At 36.2% G+C, this 14,595-nt stretch overlaps 1 protein-coding gene across 1 annotated transcript; it reads right to left on the bottom strand.

Moving 5' to 3' along the window:
* On the bottom strand, nucleotides 1-5,972 carry LOC104894203 (betaine aldehyde dehydrogenase, chloroplastic). Its single transcript, XM_010680383.4, has 15 exons — nucleotides 5,764-5,972; nucleotides 5,164-5,306; nucleotides 4,137-4,217; nucleotides 3,901-4,049; nucleotides 3,514-3,606; nucleotides 3,293-3,416; nucleotides 3,110-3,175; nucleotides 2,954-3,020; nucleotides 2,777-2,853; nucleotides 2,549-2,662; nucleotides 2,394-2,471; nucleotides 2,155-2,306; nucleotides 2,007-2,067; nucleotides 1,818-1,924; nucleotides 1-365 (listed from the first exon to the last, which is right to left on the bottom strand). Exons 1-15 carry the CDS (start codon nucleotides 5,870-5,872, stop codon nucleotides 275-277), a joined length of 1,512 nt encoding a protein of 503 aa, XP_010678685.2. The 5' UTR covers nucleotides 5,873-5,972; the 3' UTR covers nucleotides 1-274.
* Nucleotides 5,973-14,595: the final 8,623 nt, after the last annotated feature.

Genomic DNA, 14,595 nt, shown 5'->3' on the forward strand with positions numbered 1-14,595 from the left:
TAATAAAAATGGTATGTCTATTAAAGAAAGGATCACGTCTACACTTACTTCTCAAAAGAGAGAAAATGTCTACACTGCTGATAAGGAAATCCCAGGATACAATGGTGCACACACATAATAATAAACCTGCATACACTTCAAATTCAACCCCTTTTATTCAAACTATCACTAAGCTCTCTCTTTAAATCATGACAAGTTCCTCGATGTCTCTGAGTGACAGGTTAAATGTCTGCATATCATGCTTGTCACTTCAGTAGGACCTTGAGGCATTTCCTCACAGTTTTGAGGGAGACTTGTACCATCCCCATGGCTCGTCGGAAATATACTCGGTCACCTGTTTGATATTCAAGTAATTGTCGAGACCCCTGCAGACAAAGTGTATACGCATCAAGAAGGATAGAATCTCGCAAGGGCTACTCGGTTGATATGTAATTTTGCAAGGAAAGTCTCATGCCAGTATTCTGAAAATGTTTGGCTAACCTAAACTAATCCTATTTGCAATTGAAGTACCACATGTAAAGTGATAAAGAAATTTATGGAGAAAAGCACATGTTTGAGATGGAGTTGCATCACCATAAATATTCTTATTTTACAAAATCATATGCAAATTAATCACCATTACTGTAATTTATTACCACTTACCATACAGAATGTAAACACCTTCTTTATTCTCTCTCATTTGTCTTTCAAGGTATCTATTTACAATAACATATAGTCTCTTTGAATTATTACTTCTAACCAGACAACATCAATCATTGAAAGCAATGAAATATTCTTGATCAAAACTTTGGAGTATATTATTTGGTCAACCCAAAACAAAATTGTGCTACTGTGAAGGCCCTTTCAAGTCTTAATGGATCCTCCATTAATTGAAAAATAAATATCATGCGATGCTGAAAAAGATCTAATTTCAGATAGCAGAAACAGCACAATAGTGAGTAATGCCTAAAGTAATTTGAAGAATATGCGAGTATAAATGCACTATATTGTACTCTAGTAGTGATTAATTTTAGTAGACATTGACAAACTTTGTAAGGAAATTGTATTAGGATTCTCTGAATTTCACACTCCATTTTCTATCTACAAATCAGGACTCCTAAGCTAGAAATAAAATAAATTCCAAGAACCTCCCTATTCACCCAGTTCATGCATTCTCAATCGCTGATTTTAGAGAATCTGAGATCAAGGAAAGTAGTATTCAGTATTGTACAAAAAAGGAAGTTACGAGGAGAGAGAACTGATATCGTTGGATAACAATGAAAGAAATATAACACACTTGGTTTCTCACTCTAAACTCTCTCTCCTCTAATCTGACCCCTTTATTCTTCTCTTATGTTCTTCCTTGCTTCAATCCCTTTCATCCTCATTTCCTAGTTCTGGTTCTTTTCAAAGTTTTCCCATTCTTTAGTGCAATCACTTTACTTGTATTGACCTATTTGGGTCTTTACTCATTATAAATTGCTAGTATTGGATGATAGGATACAGTGTGACTAGTGATTACAAATGCATTAAGCTTTTAATGCCTTAGCCATGAGGATCGCTACTTATTAAAAAGTTACAGCATCATGTTATTCAGCATTATGTTAGCAGGAAGGAGCAAGTCTCTCCTCTGTAAAGAAGCTGCCAACTTACTGTTTTGGGTGATATGTTTTGTGTCAATATTAATGTTATATCTCCTCAATTTCTAACAGTGGAACATTTAGATGCAATTACATGAGAACTTCAGAGCTAAAAAGATTGTATATAGTTTGAAGATTAGGATTTCTGGGAAATAGGAAGCGAGGTATAGCTGTGAAAAAATCAGATTATGGACTCACCATTCCCCAAGCTCACGTCCAAAACCACTACGCTTAATGCCTCCCCATGGAGCTTGGCAAAAGCATGGTTGTGAGCAGTTAACCCAAACAATTCCAGCTTCCAGTGCCTGAATATAAACATAAATTAGCTGCAAAGAAATTTAGGTTTGTCTCACTGTTTAAGCTTCAAACAAGTCCAATGATTCTCACCTTTGTCACTTTCTCACATCTTTGAAGATCCTTGGATAGCACAGCAGCACCTAAACCAAACCTGTAAAGAACCATCAAAATAAGATGATCATATATATAGAATGGGAAGACAGAAGAGTTTTATGATAAGAATATAAGATAGCCTTACTGGCTGTCATTTGCCAATTCAATGGCCTCGTCATCGGAACTAAATGTTTTAACACATAAGACAGGGCCAAAAACTTCCTCCTTCCATATTTGCATGGACGTGGAGACATCACTTATAATTGTTGGTTCAATAAAATATCCTTTCTTCAAATGCTGCAGAGTTCCATGGGGGAAAAAAAAGGTTATAGACTTTCAGAAACCACATTAGTGTTTTGTCACATATATATACTTTAGTTTTACCTCAGGACGGGAACCTCCACATAAAATAGTTGCACCCTCATTCTTTGCTGTTGAAATGAACTTCAGAATTTTTTCGTACTGACACACAAGTAAAGCATTAGATGGCTGTGTTCAGAATCATTAACACATAAAAGCAAAAGAAAGATTTATCATACCTGTCCCTTGCTGACAACAGGACCAAGCCGGCACCCGTCCTCAAATGGGTCAGAAATTTTTATGTTTTTGCACCATTTTACAAGTCTATCCAAAAATTCAGCTGCAATGCTTTCCTGAAATAATTGATAAAAATTTAAAATAGGAGAGGACCCTTACATTTACAGTTTCCACAAGAATAATCAAGTCATCAAATTTCAGGAATTGCTCCGTGGAAAGTGGATGCTCACATGCACAATCAGTCTAGAGGTTGCACTGCAGATTTGACCATTTGTCCAAAAGCAGCCAAAAACAGCCCATTCAGCAGCTAGTTCCATTTATATGAAAATTTGATCAGTCACAAGATGTTCGATCAAAGATTTACTGAATGTAAAGCACTGATGTTGCCTGTTCTGGAAGCAACTAACCTTTATCCAATTCAACATCATCAAACACAATAATAGGACTTTTCCCTCCAAGTTCTAATGTTACGGGCTGCAGTTCATGTTTAGAAGTAATGTTATCAAACAAATGAAAAATAAGATTGCATAAAACAACTATTGACTAAGCATGCCATCACACACCTTGACCATTTGGGCAGCTGAAGACATAACCTTGCTACCAGTAGCAGTACTCCCAGTAAATGCAACCTATCCAGAAGAAATGTGATTGACATGAATTCAGAAGGAGAAGCTCGCTGCATGTTCAACATTCAAAAAGCTAAGTAACTGAACTCAGAATGTAATACAAAGAGGACAAGGATGAACCTTGTCAACATCAGGATGACATGCTAATGGGCCACCAGCTTCTGGACCTAATCCTGTCAAAACATTAAACACGCCAGGAGGCAGTCCCACTTCTCTGCACACATCAGCCAATTCTAGACACGTCCTGAAATGAGAAATCAAGGGGTAATGTTTTCATACGACAGGAGTGTCAGTGTTGCTTAGAAAGAAGAGGTCTGCGTGAGCCTTTAACAGAAACATACACAGATGCCAATTCTGACGGTTTAAGTATAGCTGCACAACCAGCGGCCAGAGCTGGAGCAACTTTCCACGTAGCCATTAGAAGTGGGTAATTCCTAACAGAGAAGAAGATTAGCAACAGTAAGCATCGCATTTAGTTACAAAGAGATACATATCCACATATCTAGCTGATCAGGGCATCAAGAAATGAAATGCCACAATGTATCCTGAAATAGTTTGTTAAACACTTAAACTTTAAAGTTATTCATTCATCTTCATTTTTAAATTTGAGTTTTACAAAATTTCCTTCTTTAATACAAATTTATATGCATGGGATGCCAACAAAAAAAAAATCATGCAATAGCCCATCCCTTCTTTCATTTGTCTATCAAGCTGAGGTTCAAACTTACCATGGAGAAATTAACCCAACCACACCAATAGGCTGCCTGAGCACATGACATTTGAATGTCTCCATAGGAAGGGCAATTGGAGCCTTTTGTTTAGCATCAAGGGCTTCTGCTTGATCAGCATAGTATTCGAAACATGCAGCAACATCATCCTGGACATGAGAACAAACTCCTTGAATATTAACCACGAAAAATCAGAGTCAAGGGAGAAAGAAAGACAATACTATATCTTAACTTACGATGTCCCATGCTGCTTCATCCAGAGGTTTCCCACAGTCCCTGGCTTCAAGTTTTGCAAACTGATCTTTTCTTTCTGTTACCTGAATGCAAAGACAGAATCAGACATGTACAGGGATAAAGCCTCAAGTCTACACCAACTACACACTTAATCACATTCTTCCTGCCTTCCAAATTAGTTGCAATTTCCTTTTATGTCAATTCCAAATTAGGAAAGCAACATTACTCTATATGGTAATGGGTTAGGGGGGAGATCCCAACAACACAAAAATCCAGCAGAAGATAGGTAGCTAGAATATACAAGTAATTGGACATATTCCCCAAAAGGAAACACAAATCCCAACAATGAGGTTTATGGGGGGGTCGATGGGGTAAAGATTTTAGAAAACAAAGAAAAAAAGTGGCTAGAATTCTACCAATCCTATTAACAAATTTTGACACTGGAAACTACAGTTGTGTTTTGCAAGCAATTTTTGTCAGCTTATAGACAATAAGCTAGTTGGAGCTTGCAGGTAATTATTGTTTTAGAGGTGTGAATATATTAAACTAGCTACATCGAGATAAATGAATAAGTTACTCCCACTAGCTTATTTCGATTTCAGCTAGCTAATTCATATATGTTCTTCTTTGTGATTTTCTCCTTGCCCAAAATCGTTATTAATATCATTTAAAATATGATCATGATTTGAAGTCCTTTTACAATTTTCAGCTAGTCCAGGACCTAAATTTACCAAACAATACTAGTACAGCCACTTAGTTAATTAACTTTTAGTTTTCAGCTAGTAGCATCTTAACTTTAAGCTCACTTTTCATGATTCACCCAACCTTTTAAGCTAATTTTGTGAAATAAAGCCTTTATGTTTATCACCTCATTTCGCTCGAGTGAAATTACCAGACTGAAATTTAGCATGTAATATGGACATCACCTTCAGTCAGTCTCCTAAAAAACAGGCAATGTCCAACAACACAAACGAGTCAAGACAAGACCAGATCACCAAATCAGATCAACTAAGCCACTAAAACCCATACCTTCGCAGCGATAGCACGTAAGTACTTAGCTCGATGAGCTCCAGAAGCAGATGCCCACTCTTCCCCATTGTTCCTCTTAAGGGCTCTTCGAGCTGCAATCACTGCAATATCCACATCTTCAGCAGTGGCCGCCGGAATATCACCTACAAAACCACATTTTGATGGATACCCAGTTCATTAAATTCAATCTTCAAACAACAAATTCTCAGACATAGCTTCAAAACCCCTAAAACCATACAATCACCATTCAATCCTAAATCCAACATAGTAAATATTCCACCAAATACTAGAAGATTTTTGAAAAATCTAAAAAGTTGACAAATACAAAATACCCTATTCAAAAAATGCAATTTTCAACCCCCAAAACAATAAAATCACAGTTCAAATAGCCAAAAATCACTCCATCATCAATCAGTAAATCCCATTCCCCACAAAATCAGATAAAAATTCTTTCAGCATCTGATCCAAAACTATATAGCTGATAAACATGATAAGTAAGATCATAATAAACTACAAATGAAAAGACAAGTTCGAATTTTTCTCCGGAGTAATTCATTAAGTAAAATGAGTTTTAGTTTTTTACAAAGGAAGTGAACTAACCGATGATCTCTTCAGTGGAAGGATTGATGACTGGAATGCGATTCTTCTTCATGGGTTCTTTCCATTCGCCATCAATGAATAGCTGACGATGAGGTATTGGGATCGCCATTTTTATTGTTGAAGAAAATCACTTGAAATTTGCTGAAAAGTTGAAGAGTATTTCGAAGGGAAAGAAAGAGCGAAAGAAGTGTAATTGAATAGTAGTAATTGACAGGGATATTATTTGTATTTTATAGTAGTAACATATGGTATGTCACTCTCATCAAGCCATCAAGGATATCAATTAATCAATCTTGAGATGCGCGCAATGATTGCATTTCACACATGTTTTATGTAATTTTTGCTTATTGATAATTATATTAAGATTCAAACTAGTGCCCTGACAAATGTGTCTTAAAGAAATGAGTAAATTAATAAAAATTTGGAAGGATAAATCTCCAAGAAACACTCATTCTGCTTATATTTACTTGCTACATTTTCTTTTTGTAAAAGCAAACTTTTAACTTTGACATCATGTGTGGTATGAGTCTCTCAATATGTAGATTCATAATATCAGATTTTATAATTTTTGAAGTGAAAAACATCTTGGAAACTGTGGGGGAAAATGTAGCAAGTATATGTAGATGGGGGAGTAGTAGAGCAATGATATTCCCATACAGGATATGGGCCAATACCATGACATTTATGTAATTTTTATGACAAAAATAATATTAAAAAGTTATAATTTTTTTGTTTTTCATATTTTTTTTGGGGGCTTGTTAGTTGAAATCTTATATCATATCATAATAATATTTTATCATATCAGTTAGCTATTAAATCATATCTGGACTACATCTAATCATATCAAGTAAAAAAGTTTCTCCATACCGGATATGGGAGTATACGTTCTCGGGAGTAGTAGTACATGAGTCATGTGTGGGTAAAATATTCCCTCTGTTGAGAAACAGTGGAATAGAAACAGTGGAATGAACAATTCCACTGTTTACATATGTGTGAAGTCCACTATTCACATATGTGTGAAGTCCATCTTTCCTGCGTGCTTTCAATGCATGTCAGGTAATTTTCTTGCCGGTTTGCAGCAATTGTTGATTTATGTAGAATACACAGTAAAATTTTACATCTATAAATACCACCATTTGTATGGAGTGAAGATACTGAATTTATATACAATACTCTTCTGATAAATTTCTTTCAGTAACATTCTTTCTATATATCTTTTCTCACAACACGTTATCAGCACGAGTGTTGTACCGAAATTTTTTTTAAGTTATCTTTAAAATCTTTACATCCATTTTGTGTTTTAAGTTTAAATTTTTCTCCAAGCCCAACCCTTTAACTACCGAATAGGACCAACAAAGTAACGGGATTAACATTGTTTTACACAATGTCTCTGTCTCGGGTTTATATTTTGGATAGAGCGAAACAATGTGCCATTCACTACCAACCCACGAGGGAACTGTAATACAGCCCCGACCCAGTAACCGTAACACGGACAAATACTCTACCAGAGAAAACCCACAAACCCCTGTTCCCAACACCAATAATAACCCTCCTATACAACCAGCTGAAAATCAACCTCCGCCCAGTAATAAAAGAGATAGAGATGAACAGGAAGAAACTAGTAGTAAACGTCACCATACTACTAACGCAGAAAACAAATAATTTTAACGCCACCTTCATGGAGGGCAAGGACATTTTATTTACGTTATTTTATTTGCTCTTAAACCGCCTATATGGACAGGTTAATTTTTTTATTGCCACCTATATGGACGGCCTAGTGAAATGATAGATTATTATGTCTTATATGTGCAATAATGTGTATGTATGCAGGGAACAAGCATTCAGAACATTATTATATATTATTGTCTCTAATCTTACTTTTTTTGCATTTATAGTTACATATATTATATTACCAATTTACTAGCATGCTCTAATATATTTGTCAATATTAGAATTTTATTGCGTTGTATATTTTTTAACTGTATATGAACTGCACAGTTAGGGATAACCCTCTATAAAAGCGGATTACCATCCCCATTTTCACCACACATCCCTTATCTTCTTCCAATTTTTTTTCTCTAAACCCACAATTTTTTTTATCTTCTTCCTCAACCTTCCAGCCACCATGTTTCACACTAACAACAACCGTCCTCCACCCTCATCTTCCTCTTTTGAAGAGGATTTTAGGAAAATAAAACTCTACTTATTTCTTATAGCCGGTTTCTTTTTCCTCCTCATGGCATTAATGATATATCTCCTAATACATAAATAGGAGACAAAAAAAAAATTCCCCCGGAAGAATGGCGAAAAATGCACATGAATATCAATTTTTTTGTCTTTAAGTGCATTTTAGGAAGTTTTTTTTTGTTTATTCACTTGTTGTATTTTGTTTCTATTTTTGGTATTTTCTTGTTTTTTTTGCTTCATTATTGTTGTACGCTATTTTTAGTTTTTTTTGTTTGTATTATTTATCTATAATAAAATGATATAAATCAGGGGGAGATAATATATATATGTGATTTATCATCATTACTAATTTCAAATATTTACCTATTTGTAGTCAAAAGAATGGGAGATCTAGTGAAAAGACAATTTAACATACTAGATCTATCTGGGCAAAAGTTTTTAGAATGGACGGTGGACGCCCAAATGAATTTAAAGGCCCAAGGACTGGAACATACAATTAAAGATGTGACAACCCAACAAGGGGATGCAACTACAACAGCCGCATCAGTTAAAATTGCGACTGTACAAGAAAAGGCAAAAGCCTTAGTCCTCCTAAGACATCATTTACATGAAAGTTTAAAAAGTGAATATCTACTTGTGGATGATCCAAAAGAACTATGGGATAGCCTAAATGAAAGATATGGGCATCACAAAAATGTGCTTCTCCCAAAGGCACATTATGACTGGACCAATCTGAGGTTCCAGGATTTTAAAACGGTCAGTGATTACAATTCAACATTGTTTAGAATTGTATCATTGTTAAGATATTGTGATCATCCCATCACAGAAGAGCAAATGATAAACAAAACGCTCTCCACTTTCCACGCCTCTAATATCATATTGGCAGAACAATACAGGTTCAGAGCTTTCAAAAAGTACTCTGAGCTAATCTCAGTACTACTTGTGGCTGAACAAAATAATGATCTTTTGCTGAAAAATCATAATCTTAGACCTACGGGGTCTTCAGCCACTCATGAGATAAATGCAATAGAAAGCTCTAATCCACCAGAAGCAAATGCTATACATAGTGGTGGACGCGGTAATTACAACGGTCGTGGGAGAGGACGTGGTAATTACCGTGGCCGAGGGCGTGGACGTGGAAGAGGCCGATTTTCCCCAAGAAATAATAATTTTAAACATTCTGATAAAAATTGGGGACAATCATCTGGAAATCAGAGGCAGACGTCCTATAAAGGAAATGATACTTGCCATAGATGTGGCATGACTGGGCACTGGGGCCGCACATGTCGTACTGCCAAACATTTGGTAGATCTATATCAAGCTTCAATAAAAAACAAAGGAAAAAATGCTGAAGCAAACTTTGTTAATGAAGCCACTACATCCATGCCCAGCCTTGATGTTTCAGATTTTTTTATGGATGATGCTGAAGTTAGAAAATAAGTTTGTTTAGATCACAATCGATTAATGTGCTTAGTTTATTTAACTGCTTCAATATCCACTTTCATGTATTTGTTCCTTTATTATTAATAAAAATAGTATTTTTCTTATACTAATCATATTTATTATTTATGAAGATATGAATTCATCAGAAGTTGGAACCAAAGAACAATGTCTCCTGGACAGTGGGACAACACACACCATATTGAAAAATAAAGAGTATTTTTCAAAACTTACAATATTCCAAGCAAATGTTAGTACAATTTCTGGGACAGCCAAGCTAATTGAAGGCTCTGGAAAAGCTTGCATTATATTTCCAAATGGGACAAAATTGATAATTAATGACGCATTATATTCGAGTAAATCTCGAAGGAACCTCATAAGTTTCAAAGATGTACGTCAGAATGGTTACCATTTGGAAACAATGACGGTGAACAAAGAGGAATTCATATGCCTAACGGCAGAGAAAACGGCAAGAAATACATCTATGAAAAATTGCCAGCAATTTCCTCGGGACTATATCGCATAGATATACGTCCGATTGAAATTAATATGATATCTAACCAGAAGTTAGATAATAGAAAATCATTTATGGCATGACCGATTAGGCCATCCTGGCACAGGAATGATGCATAGAATCATTGAAAACTCAAATGGACACTCTATAAAGAATGTCAAAGTTCTCGGTCAAATGAATTAACATGCTCTGCATGCTCACTTGGCAAATTGATAATCAGACCATCTATAAATAAGATTGCCACTGAATCTCCAATGTTTTTAGAAAGAATTCAAGGAGATATTTGTGGGCCTATTCATCCTGCATGTGGACCATTTCGTTATTTCATGGTATTAATTGATGCCTCTACTCGATGGTCACATGTGAGCCTTCTGTCAAGCAGAAATGTTGCATTTGCAAAATTTTGGCTCAAATAATTCGATTAAGAACTCAATTCCCAGATCATACAATAAAGAAAATAAGATTAGACAATGCTGGGGAATTTACATCCCAAACATTTAATGACTATTGCATGTCTATTGGGATTATTGTTGAGCACCCTGTACCTCATGTACATACACAAAATGGTCTTGCTGAATCATTAATCAAAAGACTACAATTAATTGCAAGACCATTAATAATGAGGTCAAAATTGCCATCTACTACTTGGGGTCATGCTATATTACATGCGGCAACATTGATAAGATTAAGGCCGACAGCCTATCACAAATTCTCACCATTACAATTAGTATCTGGTCGAGAACCGAATATCTCACATTTGAGAATTTTTGGGTGCGCTGTACATGTACCTATTGCTCCGCCCCAACGTACTAAAATGGGTCCACAAAGAAGGATGGGAATATATGTTGGATTTGAATCTCCATCAATTATCAAATATTTAGAGCCAACAACTGGTGATCTATTTACGGCTCGATTTGCCGACTGTCATTTTAATGAGTCGGTATTCCCTCCTTAGGGGGAGAGAAAGTGGACCCACAAAATATAAAATCGGAAATTACATGGAACGCATCGCAAATGTCGTTTCTGGACCCGAGAACAAATTCATGTGAACAAGAAGTCAAGAAAATTGTTCATCTGCAAAGTATTGCAAACCAATTGCCAGATGCATTCACAGATTCTAAGAAAGTGACAAAGTCACATGTACCTGCTGCGAATGCTCCGGAACGGATTGAAATTCCTAATGACAATAAGGCAATTGAAAATGAGTCAATAGCACGTCGAAAACGTGGCAGACCACCCGGTTCTAAAGATTTAAAACCGAGAAAAATGAAAAGGCAAGGGGAGACAACGAACGAAATTAATATAAATCTCCCAACAGAGCATGATGATAAGAAAACAAAATGAAGAGAAACGTGTTCCAGAAGAAAAGGAACATGAAAGCTAGACAACAATGAAACTTCAATTAATTATGTTTCTACAAAGAGACAATGGAATCGAAAAGATGTTGTCTTGAATGAAATTTTTGCTTACTCGATAGCGGTTGAAATGACATACGATGAAAATGATGTAGAGCCAAATACAGTTGATGAATGTCGCCGTAGAAAAGATTGGCCAAAATGGAAAGAGGCAATTCAAGCAGAATTGAGATCACTTGAAAAACGTGAAGTATTCGGTCAAATAACCCAAATACCAAAAGGTGTAAAACCAGTTGGGTACAAATGGGTATTCGTGAGAAAAATGAGGTTACTAGATATAAGGCAAGATTAGTAGCCCAAGGCTTCTCGCAAATGCCAGGGATTGATTATGATGAGACATATTCTCCAGTAGTCGATGCAACTACACTAAGATTTCTGGTAAGTTTATCAGTTTCGAAAGGATTGCAAATGAGATTGATGGATGTAGTGACCGCATATTTGTATGGCTCACTTGACACAGATATTTATATGAAAGTTCCTGAAGGACTAAAACTACCAGAAAATTGCATGCCCAAAGAGATGTTTTCAATAAAATTGAGAAAATCACTCTATGGGTTAAAACAATCTGGAAGAATGTGGTATAATCGTCTTAGTGAATACCTATTGAAAGAAGGATTCAAAAATAATCAAATCAGTCCCTGTGTTTTCATTAAGCGATCTAAATCAGGATTCGCGATCATTGCTGTATATGTCGATGATTTGAACATTATCGGAACTCCTAGAGAACTTGAAGCGACTGCAAAATACTTGATGAAAGAATTTGAGATGAAAGATCTCGGGAAGACAAAATTTTGCCTTGGCCTGCAAATGGAACATCTAAGAAATGGGATTTTTGTCCATCAATCAAACTATACAGAAAAAATCCTGAAACGTTTTTTCATGGACAAAGCCCACCCAATAAGTTCTCCAATGGTAGTGCGTTCCCTGAATGAGAAAGATGATCCATTCAGACCACGAGAAGAAACGAGAGATTCTTGGTCCTGAAGTACCATATCTAAGTGCAATTGGTGCTTTAATGTACTTGGCTAACAATACTCGACCTGACATAGCTTTTTCAGTAAACTTGTTAGCTAGATACAGCAATGCACCAACCAAGAGACATTGGAATGGAGTCAGACACTTATTACGTTATCTTCGAGGAACACAAGATCTCGGATTATTCTATCAGTCAAGACCAATGCGTCACTCATTGGATATGCAGATGCTGGCTACCTTCAGACCCACAAAAGGCTAAGTCTCAATCCGGATATGTATTCACTTATGGAGGTACTGCAATATCTTGGAAATCTACAAGCAGACTTTGACGGCCACATCATCAAATCATGCAGAATTAATTGCTCTTTATGAAGCTGGAAGGGAATGTGTATGGCTAAGGTCAATGATCAAGAATATCCAAGAAGAATGCGGGATGGAAACAATAACAACAAATCCAACTATCATCTACGAAGACAATACTGCATGCATCACCCAAGTAAGCGAAGGGTACATCAAAGGAGACAGAACTAAACATTTATCACCAAAGCTCTTCTTCACTCATGACCTCCAAAAGGAAGGGACGATCAACATTCGACAAATCCAATCATGTGAGAATCTTGCAGATTTATTCACCAAATCCCTTCCGGCGAAGAAATTTGAAGAATTAGTCCGAAAAATTGGAATGCGTCATCTTCTGATGTATGCTAATTCAGGGGGAGTATTATATGCGCTGCACTCTTTTTCCCTTCGATCAGGTTTTTATCCCACGGGTTTTTCCTGACAAGGTTTTTATTGAGACAGTTGATTTTAAGCATATAAGGATACATAATAGTTGTACTCTTTCCCTAGTTATGGATTTTTCCCACAGGATTTTTTCCAACAAAGATTTTGAATGAGACAACGTCTATTATGACTTATAAGTGAACATTCAAGGGGGAGTGTTGAGAAACAGTGGAATGAACAATTCCACTGTTTACATATGTGTGAAATCCACTATTCACATATGTGTGAAGTCCATCTTTCCTGCGTGCTTTCAATGCATGTCAGGTAATTTTCTTGCCGGTTTGCAGCAATTGTTGATTTATGTAGAATACACAGTAAAATTTTACATCTATAAATACCACCATTTGTATGGAGTGAAGATACTGAATTTATATACAATACTCTTCTGATAAATTTCTTTCAGTAACATTCTTTCTATATATCTTTTCTCACAACACCCTCCTCATATTTTGATAGTTTTCTTCACGAGAATTAGAAGAAGGATGGTCCCTTGGACCACCGTTGCAGGATCTTGCTAAAAGACTACAAAGTTGGAAGAAGGATGAGTCCCTTGGACCACCGTTGCAGGATGTTGCTAAAAGACTACAAAGTTGGGATAAAGAAATCTTTGGCAACATTTTTGTATCAAAAACGTCATTTGTTGGCAAGATTAGCAGGCATCCAAAAATCTCTTTCACTAAAAATTGATAAGGGACTTATCAAGCTGGAGTCTAAACTCTTTCCAAAATTTGATGCCATTTAATTTCCTACATCACACATTCATACTCCACACAATAAGATAGTCCTATTAAAAACGGAATCGAGTATACCCTCGTGAAAACGCTTGAAATGGTCGTAATCAAGGGATTAGTTGCTACGTAGTCTACTATCACGGTTGTCGTCTATTTGACACACAACTACTTATCCTTTATTCTTTTCTACATTTTAATGCAGATCTCTTTTGGTTGAGTGTGTGGCTAGGAAAATTACAGAAAGTAGTAACACTTACATTCTTGAAGTACACAAATTAGATCCTGGTCAGGGGTGTAAGATGAGCTTCCTCGATGAAATTTTGGAAAGAGAAGAAACTCTTTGGTTTCAAAAATCTCGAAGTGATTGGCTTAAGAATGGTGAAAGGTAAACCACTTTTTTTTCACCTAAGTACCATTATTAGACGTTGGAGAAATAATATCACAACCATTAATGATCATGAAGGCAGATGGATTACCGATAAAGAAGTCAAAAATCAGGTGGTAGATTATTTTGCAAACCTTTTCATGGATGAGCCATCAACGGGAAATGCAGACATCCCTCAAGATGTTTTTCCAGAGTTAGCAATGAAGGACTGGAATCAACTATCAAAATCGTTTGCCAGATTCGAGATAGATGATGTGATTCAGCAATTGGGATCACTTTGTGCCCTTGGCCCTAGGGATGGCAATGGGCATGGTCTAGGTAGGGTAAGGCTAGACCCATACCCATACCTTAATTTTTGGATGTAGACCCATACCCGACCCTTGGGTAAAATTTTTTAGGACA

This window comes from Beta vulgaris, chromosome 5, assembly GCF_026745355.1.
Source record: "Beta vulgaris subsp. vulgaris cultivar EL10 chromosome 5, EL10.2, whole genome shotgun sequence".
In the NCBI taxonomy this organism is placed as follows: Eukaryota; Viridiplantae; Streptophyta; class Magnoliopsida; order Caryophyllales; family Amaranthaceae; genus Beta; species Beta vulgaris.

What these genes read in the sequence shown, in the direction of transcription:
- LOC104894203 (XM_010680383.4), bottom strand. Translation starts at nt 5,872, where the DNA reads ATGGCGATCCCAATACCTCATCGTCAGCTATTCATTGATGGCGAATGG. An exon ending in TGATGTTGAATTGGATAAAG is followed by an intron (nt 2,854 to 2,953) that starts GTTAGTTGCTTC and finishes AAATGGAACTAG; the next exon opens with CTGCTGAATGGGCTGTTTTT. An exon ending in CCTCTAGACTGATTGTGCAT is followed by an intron (nt 2,663 to 2,776) that starts GTGAGCATCCAC and finishes CAATTATTTCAG; the next exon opens with GAAAGCATTGCAGCTGAATT.